This window comes from Falco rusticolus, chromosome 7, assembly GCF_015220075.1.
Source record: "Falco rusticolus isolate bFalRus1 chromosome 7, bFalRus1.pri, whole genome shotgun sequence".
Taxonomy (NCBI): Eukaryota; Metazoa; Chordata; class Aves; order Falconiformes; family Falconidae; genus Falco; species Falco rusticolus.
Window position 1 is genome coordinate 72,289,715 of NC_051193.1, and position 18,892 is coordinate 72,308,606.

Sequence of the window (18,892 nt, forward strand, 5' to 3'; positions counted from 1 at the left end):
TGCTTAGTTGTTTATTTTGATCAAATAGCTGGAGTTTCTTTTTGATAAATCTTGCTTAACTCTCCAGTTATCTTTAAAAGACTAAGGATACGAGATACTGCTGTCTCTGCTGGTAATCTTCTCTGTCATAGTGCAGTTTTCTTTCCCTCTTACCAAGTGAGTACCTAGAGCTGTATCCTCAGTTGCTGTATATAGCTGCATAGTTCATTGACTTTATCGGAAATATAGTGATTTTCAGATCTGGCCTAAGGTATGCTCAGAAGACCATGGTAGAAATTGACCATGATCTTGCTGGTAGTACTTTTAGCAGTAGCTTAAAATGAACATTATGTTACCTGGTGTTCCACTGACATAAATGAATTCTTCCGCAGAGCTGTGGTATAAATTATAGTCTTGGGGTTTTTGGGTGTTCTGTAATTTTGGAGTATACAGCATCAATGAAGATCACTAATTCTTCAGTGTTTTTTTTTAATCTACTATCACAGTACAATTGAGAAACAATGGTTAGTGTTGAATCACTTTTGTTTTCATTTCCTCTTTCTTGTGGACAAACCTAAGTTACTTTTGGCTAGAATTTGAGATGAGAAAAGCAACCACTAGCATTTTCTGGCAGTATGAACTAGTGATTGCTGCATGGCTAGACCTCAGGCTTAAAAAAAAATAATTCTGTTACTGCTGTGTTAGATGAGGTTTCATGTGTAAGTTGTTTTTGATTTTCCTCTGGTTTTTTTCAGCTATCTGTGACTCGGAGCCAGAACAGCCTGTTAGGAATTGTCCACTGTGGGTGAAAGTAGAAGGTGAAATAGATCCAGAGCCAATTTACATCCCAACACCATCTGTTATTGAACCAGTTAAATCTGCAGTACTGCCCAACCCAGAAGTTGTGCTTTCTAGTAAGCATAAATCCTCCAGTGGAATGAAACCAGGCAGAGTGTATACTCCTAAACCCAATCCAGTGGTAAGAGAGGAAAAGAGATGCGTTTGTTTTTCTTTGTATTTAAAATTAAAACAAAAACTGCCAGAAGCCTCTGTGCTAGGCCATTTTGGATGAAATTTGAGATGAGGGCCTAAGACTGACTGCCCATAAGTATGTTGATAAGCTAGGATGAATTGACTGTATATGAGTAACTATGTCAGTCTTCTGTTGGGAATGTACTGTAGCAATATGCAATGGTAAAAAGTGATTATAATTCACTGATAGCGTCATTTAAAAATTACAAGTATATATGCTATTTTTAGCAAAATGATTGCTGGTCCTGTAGTGTTTGTAGAAGTTATTAGCTGCATAATGTGGCCTATCTAAGCAATTAATTACTGGGGGGGGGGGGGGGGGCGCAGAGTGGATACAGGCACGCAGTGTTCAGTGTAGTTCTGGAGTCTTTTTTTTTTTTTTGAGGTTTCACTGCCAATGTTGGAAGAATCTGCCTTTGCCTCTTCCCTCATTTTAGTATCTAACAGAAGCAACAACAGCAGTAGAGTTGAGTCTAGCTGTGTCTGAAGAACAAATGTATTAGAGTTGCTATTTAATGTATACCAGATAATGTTAAACAATGCATGACACCTGGGACTTGTTTCCCCACTTAAAAGGTTTGGGTTTTTGGGGTAGTGGTGCTGTTCTGTTTTCCCCCACCCCCCGCCCTGAATATGTAATTGGGAAGCAAGATGTAGACTGGGCTACGTGATACTAAGAGGGCCAGTTCAGCTTGAAATGCCAGACCTTTCTTTTGACGTTTACTATTGAAACTTTAATGTTGAAGTGTTGCTGGAAAGCAAAACTATTTCATGAATCTAATGTGTATCTAGAATGGAGAGGTTTGGGGTTTTTTTCATTTTTTTGTAGATTCGAGAGGAGGACAAGGATCCTGTCTACTTGTACTTTGAAAGTATGATGACTTGTGCAAGGGTCCGAGCATATGAACGCAAGAAAGAGGAGAAAAAGCAACCAAAAGACAAAAGTGATTCACAGAGTTCTAGTATAAAGGTAAGAGGTCACACAGTAACTAGCATGTATCATTGAACAGGCAGAAATATTGAAAAAGTAGTGATCTCTTCCCCAGAAGCTCCTGCGCAACATGAGGGCTTGCCTTACATTTGATGGTGATAGGCTGTGGATCCTGGAGCCTAAATCACCTAGCAGTGCTGGTAAAACTTACTGTTACTGTGATAGAAATTGTCTTGTCTTGGAAATTCCTGGCTGCCAAGTGCATTATCATGTAAGGCTTAAATGGTCGTTGTTGAAGAGCTGTTCTAAGATGAAAATTCTAATGTTGTCAGAGTTAGCATGTTTTATGATTGGGGGTGATGGTATGATGAACTAGTTTATTTTGTGATGTAATTTTTAGTGTGGGAGAGAGATACACAGGATGAATATTTTTCTTGCATTTCTTTCCTCCCACAGGATCATGAACCAGAGCTCCAGTCTCCTGAGAAAGCAACATGTGAGGCAGAGAAAGACACTGATAAATCAGGAGGTAAGAGCTAAATCTTGTGTATAATTTGACCTCTTGGTAGTTCCACATTTTTGTGGGGTTTTTGTGTTGGCTTTATTTTTTCAAAAAGTCACAGCTATTGATGAAACAAAAGTCCATTTGCTGGGGGAGTTATTATGGCTGTCAATAAAAGTCTTTTGATGTGATCACAGTTTCCTGTTTCTTAAGCAGTTGTCTGTGTGTGTCGTGTGGGAGATACAGCTGACTGAACGTCCAGTACTTGGTGTTGCTCTAAGGTTAAAGTAACTAGTATTGCAGTAGCTTGTTTAGCAGTAAAAGGTAATACTGCACAGCAGACTTGTCTTCAAGGGTGATAATTAGATACTTGGGAAGGAATGGAGATCACTGGTTTTTGGTTGGTTGGTTGCCATCCCCCCACCCCCTGCCCTTTTCCCCCCCCCTTGGTATTACTTTGTAGTTACTGAAGAATTAATAAGCATCCAAGTGGTACTGTGAGGGAGGGATCCTCGCGTTCTCCACATAGAACCAAATGGGACAAGGATAGTCTACACTTTATTTGGAGCTGTTTAACATTGAATTCTTTTAGTTCAAGTTGAAGGGTTGAATTGAAGTTTTGCTATGTTATATATACTGGGTCTGAGTTTCTAGTTCATAAGGAAGTAGGATAGAAATCTGTGTTCTCCTTCGGTCTGAAGTGGCCCAAATCATGCTACGAACTTTCAAATGAGACATATAATAGAGGCATTGTGTCATCCACTAATGAAATATAGCTGCCTTTTTGAGCTGAATTGTTTTCACTGTTTAATGTATACAACAGCACATTCTACATTTAAGGATGGGAATGGAAAAATAATACAACTAGTTGAAAATGCTGGTGAATTGGTAGGTGAAATTAAAATGGCCAGGACACAGGGCTCAACATCCTTACAGTTTTGCAAAAAAGTGGCATTGGATCTCTGACAGCAAAAAGTCATGCTTCTGTTTATACATCTTCTGCGAAAGACAGTTCTGCTAGTGGCATGTTTGCCCCTCATGCCGTTATAGGACACTGGTCCTTTTCTGACTCCAAAAGAAAAGTGCCATCTCTTGAATAACCAGCGATGCTTTCTACTGCATGTTGGTGTTGCTTGGAGATCTTTCATCTGTGTACTGAAACAACCCAGCTTTGTTTAGCTTGTGATGCAATGGGATACAACCTGAGATGGTATGGCTGCAGGGAATGAACTGTGAGAAATTTTGATTTGAACTAGATTTGCAGTGAGTTTTTGCTTGCTTGTGAAACTCTGCAAGGGGAAGTCATGCTTTGAACAGTTCTTATACTTGTTGTTGCCCTGCAGCTGAGACAAGGGTGGAGGTGTGGGCAGAGTGAAACTGTTTGAATATCCAGGTGATTAAAATGCCATAGTATTGCAGAAACCTATTTCAATTCTTTCTCAGAGAAAAGCTGGTGGTCTTCCCGTAGTGAGGGGGACTCTTCCTCCACCTCCTATGTTCATCACACCACTCCAGGTGAACCAACCAAACTTATCGAGATTATCTCTGACTGCAACTTGGAGGAAGATCACAATAAGATCTTGAACATCTTATCACAGAATATCAACAGTAACGCACCACAGTGCCTCAAAGTGGGTAGCTTCATTATTGAATTGGCTTCGGAACACAAGGCCCAGGATGAGAACCACCCTCCTGTCTACTCCTCCAGAGTGAAAATTTCAGTGCCGTCCTACCAGGACAAGGACGAGAAGCCTGAGACATCTGTCTTGGAGACTCCTGATAGTGGAGTGCCATCACGCAAGAACCCAGAAAATCTAAAGTTCTTGCGGGCAGACACATTGGACAAACTGCAGGAGAAGTTGCATGGGGGCAAAGGCTTGCCTTTTTATGCAGGGGTTTCTCCTGCAGGAAAGCTGGTCGTCTACAAACGCAAAGCTAATATGAGCCCCTCGGGCTTGATTCAGGTGGGTCCCTCTGCCTTTACTGTGGAGATTAGATTCAGTTTCATCCCGTATCCCAGAACTCCTTGAAGGGGAGAACGTTCTTTAATTTGTCTACCTAGTCTTTTGCCTGTCCAGGCAAATAATATCAGGTGGCATTCCTGCCTCTCCGTAAGCTTGTCCCTTTCAAGATTAACTCAATAACAGGAAATCTGATAGGAAGTCTGAAATCTGATGGTTTAGTTTATCCTTTGGGCCGTTTGGGTCTCGGTGGCTCAAGTGCAGAATCTCTCAGCATCTCTTTGGTGCTCTGGAAAACTCCCTGCAGATTGCATTTGTCAGGTAATACTTCTAAATGAATGGCAGTTAGAGGCCACATAAAGAATATCTTCTGAGGAAATGTACACTGGGACAAAACTGTAAAATGAAACTGTAAACATAAAATTCCTTTTTGCTACAGCTTACTGTTACTCTTCACTAATAGCCTGCGTCCTCTTTGCAGACTATAGGTGTTCACCAAAAGACTTCATAATCCTTAGTTCAAAGTGAGTCCTTTCCCTGCAGTTTCATGCTGCCAACCTGATACTACGAATTGGTGGTAGGAACGGTAGGGCTAAGATGAAGATCTTTCTTATCCAAAGGTATTTGTGGTTACAGTAATACCACTTTCAGGGAAAGCATATGAATTAGAAAATGAGAGTAAAATGTATTTTCATGACGCTTTGCAGATGCGGCACCCTCAGAAAGAGAAGCTGTAGGAGAGAGAAAAATAGAGGGAGAATTCTTACTTTTATTAAAAGTTGTTCGATAAAGAGTGTCAAGACCTTATTTAGTAGCGTGTGAAATGTATTTTAGAAGGTATTGTCAAACAACCTGAAAGTAAAATGCAACACTACCAAAACATCCCATTGACCACTAGGCTTAAAGCCTGACGTTCAGGAAGTTCTGTTTAGTTACAACTGAAACTGACCTTGAAGTTAGTCAATTCATCGTACCTCAATTATGGCATCAAATGACAGTATGGATAAGAAAAAAGCTGGTAAACATTTTAAAAGCTCTTTAGAGTTTTGCCCCAATGTATATGACATAAATATTCGTTCTTCTGTGATGCCAGGTGTTAATTAGGTTTGTGCATTTTATCCAAAATTGTCCTCAAATTTGGGAACCTGTTTTTATTCAGGACTCTAGCAGAAGTAAGGGGCAGGAAATACAGGCGCTAGCTTCACTCCACCTCAGTGATTTCACATGCTGCTTTGGACTCTGTGGTTCTACACGACTCTGAGTAGCATCTAAAATCTGTATTACAAAGATACAAGAGTTGCTTGAAGTTTTCCTGGGCAGTAAGGAAATTGGGCATTCCCATTCTGAAGTGCAGTGGTTTTTTGAAAAGGACACTTACAAGTCCCATGGAATGAAACGCCTCTCCAGAGGTGGTGAATTAGCATTCTTTTCACAAAATTTCCCTTTTCCACTTTTTTCAGGTTAATGATAAAAGGTATCCTCAGGCCAAACTGCTTTTGGGACAGATGGGGGCATTACATCCCGCCAATCGGCTAGCAGCTTATATCACAGGCAGGCTGCGACCCACAGTACTTGATATCTCAACCCTCAGTACTGTGATCTTCAAGGTAGCATCCAATGCTAAAGCAGCTGCTTCTGGGACACCATCAGTCCAGGTGCCCACAACATCAACTCCCAAAACTACATCTTCCACCAGCACTACTTCAACCCCCACTGTGACGACTCTGAAAACCCATGTCCCAGCACAGAGACAGATAGGTAGGTTGGAACTTATTACTGTGTTTTAAATTGCGTGAAGCTGAAGTAAAAAGTGAGTGTACAGCATTGCTGTTGATTTCTGTGCGACAGTGCATGCTGCCTTTGGCTGCATTGCCTACCTAAACTGCCTCTGCAATAAATAACCTCTTTAAAGCAGAAAATTTTATTTTTTACTTCAGAATAAGATTACAGATGTTGACTATTAGTTATTTTATTAATGCTACTAGAGCGTATTTTGAAGAGACAAGGAACAGTGGATGGAGACACGCTGAATGTTAAGCTTGGATTTTTGTTTGGAGAGTTCCCTTACTATGACTTTTAATTGCTTTTCATCAAGCATCGATTTAACATAAAATGAGTAAAGGATCACTCTAATCTGTGGTTCTTCACTGTTAGTTTTTCTGATGATGTTGCACTTAAAATTGGAAATCTTGTGTCCACCAAAGATGCATGAAGCAGCAGTGAAATACAAGATGGTCCAAATCTGAATTAGCGAAACAACAGGTGTGCAGCCAGTAACCACACCAGCCTGTAATCTCCTTGGATTTCACAAGCTAAACAGGGTTGGACTTAGTCAGCACTTAGAGTTGGGGGGGGGGCGGGGGGGGGATAAATTAAAAAATTGGAAGAAGCATGTGGTACTTGTGTCTGAGTTGGTACTGAAATGGTTACCCCAGCATGGCAAGAGAGGAAGTTGTCTTTACCTATTACATTTTGCATGAGTTTAAAAAAATACATAATTAAAATATCTCATGCCCATCCACATATTCCCACACATTAAAGATCTGAAGAAGCTTTGCAAGAGAAAAGGATGTTACCTGTGTCCTGGCAAAACTTTAATTTCTGATTGTTTTGTTTCTTTCTGCCTAAATTTTCTTTGCCATGTAAATGGGTGTGTTGTTTTTCTTGTCCTGTAAATAAAACTTCCTGGTTTGTCTGTTTCTGCAGTGTTAAAGAGCTGTCTGCATTTCATTGATGGGTGAAGTGATTGTTGCATATTATGATTTAAGTGTTCTGGCATATGCTGCGTTAAAAATGCTATATATGTAAATAACTACAGCATTTGGGCTTGCTCCATAATCTCTATGCTGTTGTACATATCTGTAGGCATCTGGAGTGAGGTAGATGCAGTATTCTGATCCTTTAGAGAGCATGGGATGAGGGGAAGGATCTTCCCAATAGCAATTGCTTCCCTCTGGTTAAACTTCTCCCATCCAGTCCTCAGTTGCACGACTGTCACTGTAATGAGAAGGGGAGATGGCAAACTCTGTCCTCCTCCTGCCCCCTTCCCCCCGGCTGTGTAGGATGTGGATACAGTAGAAGGGGGCTGGCAAGCAAGAGGCAGTGAAAAGAGGAAGATCACACAAACTGTTACAGGAAGAATTTGAGGTTTAGAAAATAGTTTGAGCCCATCCTTTCACTTAGGTGTTTGTTTTTCTGTACTGTGATTAGAACTGTCTGTTCCTACTTTGACGATAAAGAACAACCCCTCAAGACCCGATTCTTTTGTGTGGCCAGGAAGAAATGCAACAAAAATCTCTAGAAGTGGAATTAAGCAGATATAGTTCTAGTATGTAAGGCATGTTCAGGACTGCCATAAAAGTTTCAATTTAATTGCAAGGTACAAAGGAAACGGAGGCTCAAATTCATGCTGAAATTACAATTGTAGCACCTCATGAAAAGCAGAGGAAATCTACTAAGATTTTGACCTGCAAGTTTTTATTTACAGCTGCCCGACCCTCACCTGGTGGTGTGTTCACACAGTTTGTGATGAACAAAGCTGGAGCTCTACAGCAGAAGGTTCCTGGAACAAGCACACGCCAGCCTCTGTCAGGGCCGCAGAAGTTCAGTATCAAGCCCACGCCGATAATGGTGGTTGCTCCTGTGCTTCCCTCAAGGCCATCTCCAGCTCAGTGCACGGTTTCTCCTGGGGTCACTGCAGCCACCACCACTTCTCCAGTTATTGTGGAAAGCACCAATATGGCAGTGTCTACTGTAACCACTCCTAGTCAGACAAGAGCTAATGAACCTGCTGGCTCTCCTCCTGCAGTTACGGTCACAACTGCTCTGGCAACATCTGGAGTCAACACTGGTACTACTCCCTCATCCACCCCTCCTACTGCTACTGTGAACGTAACAAAAGCAACAGGGATTGTTGCACCAGTAGCAGCCGTGTCATTCCCCAAAACCGTGGTAACACCACCAGCTGTTACTTGTCCTGTTGTCACAACATCCACTTCAACAGTTGTACTGACAACAACTGCAACAGTTACATCTGTGGTGACCACACCAACTTCTTCTGCTAGCTCTGTTCCAATTATGCTGTCAGGAGTTAATTCAAGTCCTTCTCTGAATCCAAAAAGAGGTAAGGCTTAGGTGCTTTGGGCTAATGCTGCAAAATCTTCCTTTTTTTATGCTGCCTCCTTCATAGTGAGAATACAGTCTGCAGCTGTAGCCCCCAGTTTAAATACAAATCTGTTTGCCTCACCCTTCTATCCAAAATAGGATAAGAAACATGATCTCTTTTAAGTTGCTTGTTTTATTCCAGCCTGAGCCAGTAGAGGAGGAAAAAAATGTAGCTATCTGGTCACTGACTGCTATGAAATGAGCTGGAAGTCTCACTTCATTTCTTGGCCCATGAAATGCTAGAATTTCACAGTTGGCATAGAGTCCCAAGAAGTAGGTATGGAATTAGCCTTTCATCATTAACGTGAAAGTCTTCTGAGTCATGGCTGAGAAATGTCGATGGAACTGCGTGAAAAAGACTTTTGGCCTGGTTGGTTCTATGTATGTTCTGTGAATAAAAATAAATACTTCGAAACAAATTTTTTAAAGAGATCTGGTTGTTTCCAAAATATTTGCCCTTGTTTTCATTAAGGGTAATGCCTTATTTGTAGGCTGTTCTCTTAAGCTGATTTTTGTGTTACTTTTTAATTTTTAGAAGATGCTACTCCACAGGCTGTAAGTAAGACTCCCCAGAAGATGTCTCCTGGAGCAGAGAAACGTGTAGGACCTCGATTGTTGCTGATTCCAGTGCATCAGACATCCCCTGCTTTGCGACCTCTAAACAACATGCAGCTTGCTCAGAGGCAGAGGATGATCCTTCAGCCTCTCAGGAGCCCTGGTGGTGTGAACCTGTTCAGACATCCTAATGGGCAGATAATTCAGCTTGTCCCTCTGCAACAGTTTCGAGCTGCAGGTGCCCAGCCCAGCGTGCAGCCAGTGATGTTCCGCAATCCAGGTACAAAGTCGGATGTTTCTTTCTTGGCTGACCAATGTGTTATCCAGAAATTAACAGTGTGATAAGTGTCTCTGCGATGCTCCTTTCCCCTGCTGGGAGTAACTGAACAGTGTCTGATTTGGTTCTGAGTGAGTAGTTGAAGAACATCGTGTAATTATTCAGATACAATACAACTTAAATACTACGGGTGTAAAATACAGAAAGTGCAGTTAGTAGCGAAATTGTCAAAATTTGGGAGTTCTGTGCATGTGGCAATAGAGCCATGCCCGTTGTACTGTCGTAACATAGAAGAAATTCTGTTGTTCTAGTGATTCAAAAATCATTCTTGTTGGAGATTCTTTTAAAATGGATGAGCTGTTGCCTGTGTCTGGATGTGCTGCGCTGTTTTTGTTTGGTTTGCAGGTTTGTTAGTGCTTTTACAGCAGATACTCAAGTGTTACACTACAGTACAAAATTTCTGGGGTTTTTTCCTCCTTAGAGCATGAGAAGAAAAATAAATTTGATTTTCAGCTGTTTCTCTAGTGCATAGTTGAAGATGAGGTTGGAAGAGTAAGACGTTGCAAGTATCTGACAGAAAATAGGTAGGATGCTTGTTGAGCATACTGTTGTACATGTTTGTAAACAAAATATACTTTAAATGCATGCCTACTTTCCAGGAGGATTTTTCTTCTGTTCTCCCTTTTTATAATGAAGCATCCTGAGGAAACGGAGGCAAGAGTGGTCTTGAAAAGAGGCGAAACAAGCAGAGCAAAACTGTAGGAAGGAGAGAAAATAATCCTGTGCCTTAGTTGGGGTTGGAGCATGAGGTGTAGTGAAGAAAGAATCAGCCAAAAAGTGCATTGAATTCCTTTGTGGTTTAGGGCTTTTGCTGTACAAGAGAAACTAGTTGCCAATAGTTGGCAATAATCTTCCTCATTGTTTTACAGAGTTCTGAAATGCTGCAGAAGAGTTCATTAAGGTGAAAAAGATTGTGGTATAATTATGTGGGTTTGTCACAGTTTTTCTCTGTGGAGTCTTTTTTCTGAGAAGGAGAAAAGGATTTTTAAATCAAATATTTCATTTTCCCCCCTTTTTTTTTTGTCCTAAAGAAAATCCATTTCCTCTGTTTTCCAATAAATGGGAAAATAAAATTGCAAAGGGCTCTAACTAAATGCAGTTGCCTTTTTTGATTATAAATCTTAATGGTAGAACTTATCATTAAATCTGGTAGTTCTGTAGTAGCCACCTCATGTTTTATTGGGGTGTTCTGTACAAAAATTCAACAATGTATATGCCTTCATGCAGCACCAGCTCTTTCACTGAGAACTTGTGGTCAAATACCTGATTACGTTGTGATGCCCGAGAATGCCAGCTACTTCTATTACACCGTCAAATACTAAAACTAAAAAACTAAAAAAACCAAAAAAAATAAAAATTGCATTGAGGAAGTATTAGTTGATGTTCTGTTTTCCTCACAGGATCTGTTGTAGGAATCCGGTTGCCTGCACCTTCTAAGCCTCCCGAGTCACCTGTGTCTCCCACTTCCTCTGTGTCTTCCACTTCTCCTGCTGCAAATCCAGCTGTACAAGCTGCAGCACCCAAGTTATCCCCTACATCCAACACAGCCACTCAAGCATCTTCTCTTCCTCCTTCAGTAACAAGTTTTGTGTCACAAGCAGGCACTCTGACTCTGAGGATCTCTCCTCCTGCTGCTAGCAGTGTGACAAATCAGACAGCCTCTGAGTCTAAAATGAACTGCAGCTCAGGTGGTCTGCCAGCTACGGCTGCTAATCTCATACCTTTACAGTCTGGCAGTTTTGCTTTACTTCAGCTCCCAGGACAGAAGACTGTGCCAAACTCCATTCTGCACCATTTTGCATCTCTTCAGATGAAGAAGGATTACAGGAAAATATGCAAGAAAGAGGAGTTGGGTGCTGCTCAGCAGAAGGAAAATGAGAAGGCTTCACGCTCAGATGATGCTGAAGTTACAGAGTCTGAGGTCACAGCGTCTGATAGGAAACAAGAAGAAAACGAATTGGCAGTTAACCAGTCAAATAATGTTGAAGAGTCAGCATCTGGCACAGCCACACCTGATAGAAATTCTGCTACGTTAGAGATGGTAGAGGAGGACTCCAAGGTGCTAGAGAGTTCGTGTGATGATAGCTTTTCTTCTCAGCCTGATGTTTCTGCAGATGTCGTGTCGTCTGACCATTCGTACATCAGCGAGAAGCCAAATGATGAGGAAGAAAAAGGGGCTTCTGAGGGGCAAGAGGATTCTGTCAGTTCTGAAACTCTGGTGGAGGCTGTTTCAACTAACTCTGAAACTGTTTATGGGCCATCAGATCAGCAGCCTCCAGTTGCTCCTCGGGGTAATAATGCGCACCCACGGAGTCTTGAGAATCAGGAGACTGCACAGTTGAAGAACCACGGGAAGGAACAAATACATGACGAACAGGAAGGGAAACCAGTAAAAGAGTGGGAAGGAGATGCACGGACACAGGTGGAGGAGCACAGCCAGGCAAGTTCTGGGCAGTCACAAGGTCAGCAAGACCAAGATACGCAGCTGGAGAGCAAGGAGGAGCAGAAAGAGACTGAACTGTCTCGGAACAAAGAAGAATGCCAGGGTGATGCTGTGCAGCCAGATACGGAAAGGAAGGGGCACACGGACTGCACAGAATCAGGAAGCATAAGAGGGAGAACAGGCAGCAAGTCTGACAGCAGTCCGGCGGAAGAGCAGCAGGATAATGCTTCAGGAGGACAGCATGCCGTCAGTACCAAGGAAGGTGAAGCAGGCAGTAACAACAAAGAACAAGGTGCTTTTGATCCTCAGGAAGCAATGAAAACAGGTCATGATATTGTAACGCATGTCAACAGTTCTTGGAGCAAAATATCTAGCATTGTACCTGCCTTAGAAAATAAAAGTGAGGCAGATAACAAAGCTGATGTATCTGAGAAAAGCGACTTCCTGACACCAGAACAGAGGGCACAGGAGCCTAGGCATCACAAAAAGGGGTACGTGCCCACTGTTGATATAACTGCTGATGATATGGAAGAAGAAGAGGAGGAAGACGATGATGAGGATGAAGAGGATGAAAAAACTGATGATTCTGCTGATGAGATGCTGGATGGTGCTTCTGACTTCCCAAGTGAAGAGGAAGTAGATGTTGAAAAAGTGGTAAGCATTTTAACTATTTATGAAGGGGTTTCTGGTGTTGGGTTTTGGTTTTGTTGTTTGTTTCTTTTTTTAAATTGACCAACTAACGTGTCACAACTCATGGATTTGAAAGATCCAGTGTGATGTTTCTTTTCTGGACTTCAGATTCTTTAGAAAGTTTAGATTGGGGTTCCAAGTGGAAATGTCTTCTATTTCTTCTTAGCTGCATGCTCTTTTATAGGTAGCATTGTAGTGACCTTTTAGAAATTGTCTTTTTCAGGTAACAGGAGTTATATTGAGCAAGCTGTAATAGAACCATTGCATGTTGTCTTTCTCCGGTATTTACTTAAGCAGCTTGCTTCCTCGTAATATATGACTTACGATCCTAAAACTTAGTAGCCAGCGTAGTATTTCTGTTACTTTAAGCTCTTTCCTTCTACTTAATTTTTGTAGCCCTGAGTTAACATTTATTTCTGGAAGGAATGTTTGACACTCTGCTTAAATTCTTCTTGAAATTTAGTGGTACGTTCAAGTAGTATGTGAAAGCTGTCATTCTATATTTGATAGAAAAGCAACTGCTCCAGAAGTCACAGAATGAGGGCAAAACATTGTAGTTAGTATAATTATGTTTACATTTTAATGCTCATAGAATTTCCATCAAATTTTACCCAAAAATTAGAAGAATCCCACATGTAATTCCTTGATGTACTTTTTATATATCAATGTAACTTAAGAACCAGTGCATTGCTACTTAAAATTTATGAACTTGAGGGTTTGTGAATCAGTCAGATGGACATAAGAAATGAGATAGCTTCTTCTTGGGATGAGATAAAAGTGGAAAGACAAAGGTTAAACTGGAGAAGAATTGAAAACCAAACAAATTAATAATAGAGATTATGTTAGTGTCTTCAGGCATTTGAAAGTATATAGTTCTTTTAGACCTTTTATATTAATGTAGTCCTCTCGCAGCTGAAAACCAAATTGGACGACTTTTTCTTCTAACCATATCCAGAGTGACTCAATTAAGTCTGCAGCTCTGGCTTTTAGAGAACCTATTTAACTTCCAGAAAAATTGACTATAATCAGTTCATATTCCAGCTCCCTATTCTCAGGCAAGATGATAGCATCTCAGCTGCAGGAAGGTGAGGAAACTGAAAGCGGATGTAACTTTTTGAAGTTCTTTCAAGCTGAAAATGGAGTTGTTTGTCTTGAGCCACAGTGGCAGTTTGGCAACTCGTTTATCCTTCAATAACTTCAGCAGAGTTATCATCAAGTTTGGAGAACCACGGTTAGCCTGATGCTGGATAAACTTTCCAGGCAAGGTAGACTTGGGAATCTGTTGGTAAGGCAACAATAATGTCTAGGTCATAGAGCAGCCTGTTATTAGGGTTGATGTTTTAAAGATGTGTTTTCTTTTGTCCTGCAAAAGGATCGTGAAACGAAAAAATAATTGTTAGAGATTATAAGAATTGGAACATAATTGGAACACCTTTGTTTTGGAAGAAGCTTGCTGTGCAGGTTTTGACCAACATGGTTTGGTAAGCCATGTGAGGGTTGGTCTTCACCATAAGCTCACGCAAACATGAGTAAGCTAGCTTTGGTTCTAGAGCAGTAAAGCTGAGGAATGAGACCTCGGAGGACTGTAAAAACGTGGTTTGTTGATCTGTGCTGCCTGCAAGTTAAGTTAGCATGGCAGTGCCTAATGGAGGATTCAGTTTTAAGTATGTAGGTGTTATTTTTCACTGGGATGTGCTCTTTTATCAACATAGTGCTTACAGGACAGGCTGTACTGGTGTTTGTCGGACTGTATGAAGTCAGATCATATAAACAGGCTCCTAGAGGCTGTGTATCTATTTCATTAAACCAGTGGAAACACAGAAGCAGAGCGTACACACGTGTCCACTAATACTTTTGTTTAGTGGAAATGCTAATGGCAGCTCTTTCACTACTAGTTTAAAATATGGACTGGTTTTACTTGCTCAGGAAATAGCTGTTAGAAACCCCAGAAAACTCTAGTGAGAGTCAGGATGATTGCTGCTTACATGTCATAGGTATTCCTGTTTGTTTTAGTACGTTTCCCCACACTGGTTCTCAATGCAGTAAGGACTTCATTGTTCGTAATTTTGTGTATTGATGCTGTTCAAATTACCTTCTTACCTTGTGTTAACTTTGTGTACTTGACTTAAGAGACTCATGTAGACTCTTCCTCTACTCAACAACAAGAGAGAAGCTTTGGGAGAATGGTGTCTTTGCTCTTTTGCATTTCCTACCCTGAGTTGCATCGAGAGGAGCTTAGGAGGGCTGATTGTCGTGGGTTTGGTGATAAGAGTAAAACATTGTGAGAATACCATATAGGCAAACTAATCGATATCAGGACCTGTTGTCTGAACAAATTCAAGTGTGGTGGTCTGAGATGTGATGTTAAACTCTTGATCTCCAAGGCATTATGACTGCACACAGATTTCCTCTTGAGAATGACTGCTTGGCTTGAGCTAAGTCACAGACAGTGTCTGTGAATTGTTCACGAGTGCCTGTTGGCTTAAGCCAAAACCAATGCGGGGGTTGTTCTAGTGTTAATGCTACAGATCGAGTCCCATGGTCCTGTTTAATTTACTAGGCTAAACGTAGCTTCTGTGTCTGGCAAGTTGTTTTATTTAAAATGTTGTTTAAACGTGCCTTTCAATCATTCTTTCTCTGAGCTGAATGTTAAAATGATAAGTAACTGTTATGAATTAGTACAAAATTGTAAGTTTAATAAAAAGTGGAAGTGGCGTATTTTGTGGACAATTTAAGCTGTAACAATCTGTCATATGCTCTGAGCTTTTGATACAGACCACGTGTGAAGTCTGCAGATATTCTAGCGTGGAAGGCAGATCCAGAAATGAGGCGTTTACTTGGGTAATGTTTAACAACATCCATTGTCATCTACCCTCCTTTTTTCTCGGTACTGTCACTGGGGACCCTCTGCTGTCAGGCAGTTTGCTCTTTGGGAGCCAGCAACAGGGGTACGGGTTGCCAGGAACAGACAGGTAAGTCAGAGGAGATAGCTTAGAAGCAGGCATTGAAATGCAGAGAGGGAAAAGTGTTACATCTCTGTAGCAGCTTTGGAATTTCTGTTGTAGTGTGGGATTGTTCCTCTTGTGTCTCCATTAAGGCATTTTACTTCTACAAACTTAAAGACATCTAGAAGTTTTGTAACAACAGGACCTGTGGAAAGGCTGATGCTACCTTTCTTAGAAAGGCAGGGCTTCCAGAAGAATTCTGAAAGTTTTGCACTCTTGAGAAGCCCTGCTAGGCTATGAATAGGGCTCAGCCAGTGTCAGATTGGCAGTACTTACTTACATAGGAGTAGCTGTTCTTAGGCAGATATTAATTTCTGATGATCTTCACAATTGTGATACTTTTCCGGTTGTTAGCAAGTCAGAGGTAGAGAGGAAAGATTAGCCACCCCGAAGCATTTTTCCTTTTTTTGTTAAATGTAAGAATGAAAGAAGTAATGTTTTTTGTTGTACACATGTCCACATTCAGTATTTGTAAAGTTAAAACTGTGAAGTTCTTGGTGAGCAATGGAGAGTTGTTACTTCTGTATCCCTCCCACCCCCCCCATCTTTCATGAATAAGATGCCATGTCTTGGGTTCTGAATGCCATTTTTCTAGTATGGTAACATGTAGAAAACATGGTACCACGAGAACATGTCTAGCTGCATAATTAATATCAACCCTTTGGTTAGCCCACTGTAACTTGTCAGCACTCAAAAGCTTTGACATGGTAGTGTTTCTACAGTAAGCTAACTTGCTGAGCTTTTTTTCTTCTCACTTTCTGGATAGTAGCATCTTTTGAACTATGCTGCGTGATGCCCTTCCCTGCAGCATAGTGATGTCCAAATGTAGTTTAGACGGAGCAGTCCTGCCCACCGAAGGAAATCAGTATCTCTTGCATGTAGAATTGCAGCAATGATACTGCATAAAACAGAAAAGCCGGAAAAAATATCCGGAGGCTTTATAGATGACCAAGGAGAGCAGGCAAAAATTAGAAGTACTCTAGGTATAAAGAAATAAAACTATGTTGTCATAAAATGTGACCTGTTAAAATTGAGTAACCCTGTACTTCTCGCAAGTAATATTTTCAACATAATGGCATGTATCTGTTCAGTAGTTCTGTAATTTAAATAGCATCTTTGAATAATTTTTGTTTAGCCAGCTTTTTCCCTCTGGCTTTATGATGCTTTTCCTTCTCTCATCAGGCCCTGGGGAGGATTAAAAAAAGGCTGTGGAAGCAGCTATGCTATGTGTTAAAACACCTGTCGTAGCTCAACAGAAGGTCTGCGTCTGGGGAGATGGTGCAATTTTGGTATCTTCCAACTTGTTTTCTTTTGCTTTCTCTTCCCTCCATTCTTACCAGTTAGTAGACTTGTTTCCAGGGTCAAGCATATGTTCTCCTCAGTAGAGGAATTTTGGAATTTCAGCAATCTGGGTCCTCTAGTGCATCATCTGGTTCACTCTGTGAACCCTGGCATACCTGTTAAGGACACTTAAGAGAATTTGGGAATTTTCAGTTGTGTTTTTGGATTTTCCTGCCTTTCTGTGACCTTGTGTGAATGGGTTAGTCTCTGCTTTTCAATGGGAAAGCTGCAGAATTGACTTAAAGACAACTTGGATGCATCTGTTCTCTTAAGAACAAAATTACTTCATTGACAAAATGCACCCAAAAAGTTGCTCCTGTTCATTGAAACTGGATCTTGATAAAGTCTGTAACAAGTAAAGCAAGTGTGAGGAGGAGTTGTTAAAAAATCACTGGCTGTTTGCCTAAGTGATATTCTTCAGGTGAGATTTTACATAGTGGAACTTAAATTTCTTAAGTTTCTGTAGGCATACAGAGCCACGCAACAGCCATGAAACAAAGCTGTGTACTGTTCAGAGACAGTGCTTGGAAGTTGCTGAAATGCAATGTAGTCTTAACTCGGGCACAATTTCAGTAGCCCCTGCATACGTGTTCTGGATCTGGACTGCCAGCAGTATTTGGTTGGACCTCACCAAGGTCCCGGGGACGTTGTGTCTTCTGACTGTCACTGTCCTGCTGTCTTGGGTAGCAGTGGTGCCATGTAGCTCCTGACCAGCCTGTCGGGTTCAAAGTGACGCACTGCTTCCTTGGTAAAGACAGTTCATTTTCTCTGTGCTGGGCCTGGTCCCAGTGCTAATGAGTCTTACTTTGTGGGAGAATATTTACGAGTTGGAACAAATACGGGTTTTATGGGCTGTCATGCACTGAAAGAAACAGTACTTCCGTAAGAACCCGCCAGTACATACTTTCAAAGTCAGGTGAGAATTTTTTACCTCCATGCTGCTCTTTATACTCGTAACAGGAACTGTTGTGGCATAATACAGATTCATAGCTGCTCTGAAGGAATGCTGCAAGAAACCCTAGAAGTTAGTAGTAGCAGAGTAACTTACCTCCTTTCCAAATAGAGAACTCGACAGAGATCAGAGCTGCTTTCCTGGGCAGGGAAGAATGCTGTCTTTAAAGTCAGCACGTGTTAAAAATACCTTTGAAAGAAAGAGCGAGATTGTTCTCTACAGCTAGTCGTCTCTCATCTAATGTCACTCTCCTTGCTCTTCTCTTTCTTTTTCAAAAGATGTGACTTTTTACAAGCATAGGTAACATGGGAGTGTGCATAGCAGCGTGAAAAGGAGTAAGGATGCTTTTCTGTTCAGATCTAGCAGCTATAGCTGATAACTTGAGCATCACTTTTCTTTGTTACAGCAGTAGTATCTTGGCACTTCATAGTACAGGAAGAGGTGTCAGTTTCTCTGCAAGTGAGTAGTTTAGAAGTTTATACCTCTTTCTACTATAGAATCTACTACCAACGCTTGGTAGAACCCCTCATGATGTGAATGGAGGGTGATGGAAGAATTTGGAATATTTGACAGTGGTTTTCCAGGGGGAGGATGCTGCATGATTTCGTTCTTTTAAAACGAGTGGAAGATTCTGCAGGCAGTATTGCAGATGTGTGTGTATGTATGCAAGTCACTAAAATACATGCACTTTACACACACACTTTTAAAATGTATATATACCCTTTTTCATGTGTGTATATATATGTGCATACACTCACTCTATACTTTACTAAAGGCTACATTGCTACAAAGTATACGTTGTTGTAATTTAAAAAGGTTATATCCCCAGTGTAGTCTTTAGTAAAGGAAGGCAAACTTGCTTAATTTTTGAACTGATTCAGTTTTCTGTAGCCTTAGCCATACAGCCATGGGAGATGCTATGTGACACATGGTTTAAAAAATACCGATAATTTTACGTGGCAGCATGATTCACAGTGGTGGTCACTGCGTGGTGTCAGTA

General features: G+C 41.1%; 1 protein-coding gene across 9 annotated transcripts in view; it reads left to right on the top strand.

The window, feature by feature from the left end:
• Window positions 1–18,892, top strand: part of MGA (MAX dimerization protein MGA) — a 63,785-nt gene that overhangs the window by 29,881 nt on the left and 15,012 nt on the right. For 7 of the 9 annotated variants that reach the window (XM_037396240.1, XM_037396235.1, XM_037396234.1 and 4 more), the window contains exons 10-17: window positions 735–958; window positions 1,841–1,981; window positions 2,399–2,471; window positions 3,888–4,408; window positions 5,866–6,163; window positions 7,893–8,528; window positions 9,105–9,404; window positions 10,862–12,558. In XM_037396240.1, coding sequence (XP_037252137.1) covers window positions 735–958; window positions 1,841–1,981; window positions 2,399–2,471; window positions 3,888–4,408; window positions 5,866–6,163; window positions 7,893–8,528; window positions 9,105–9,404; window positions 10,862–12,558 — 3,890 coding nt within the window. The remainder of the gene's footprint in view (window positions 1–734; window positions 959–1,840; window positions 1,982–2,398; window positions 2,472–3,887; window positions 4,409–5,865; window positions 6,164–7,892; window positions 8,529–9,104; window positions 9,405–10,861; window positions 12,559–18,892) is intronic. The other 2 variants (XM_037396239.1, XM_037396241.1) reach the window with 2 other exon arrangements.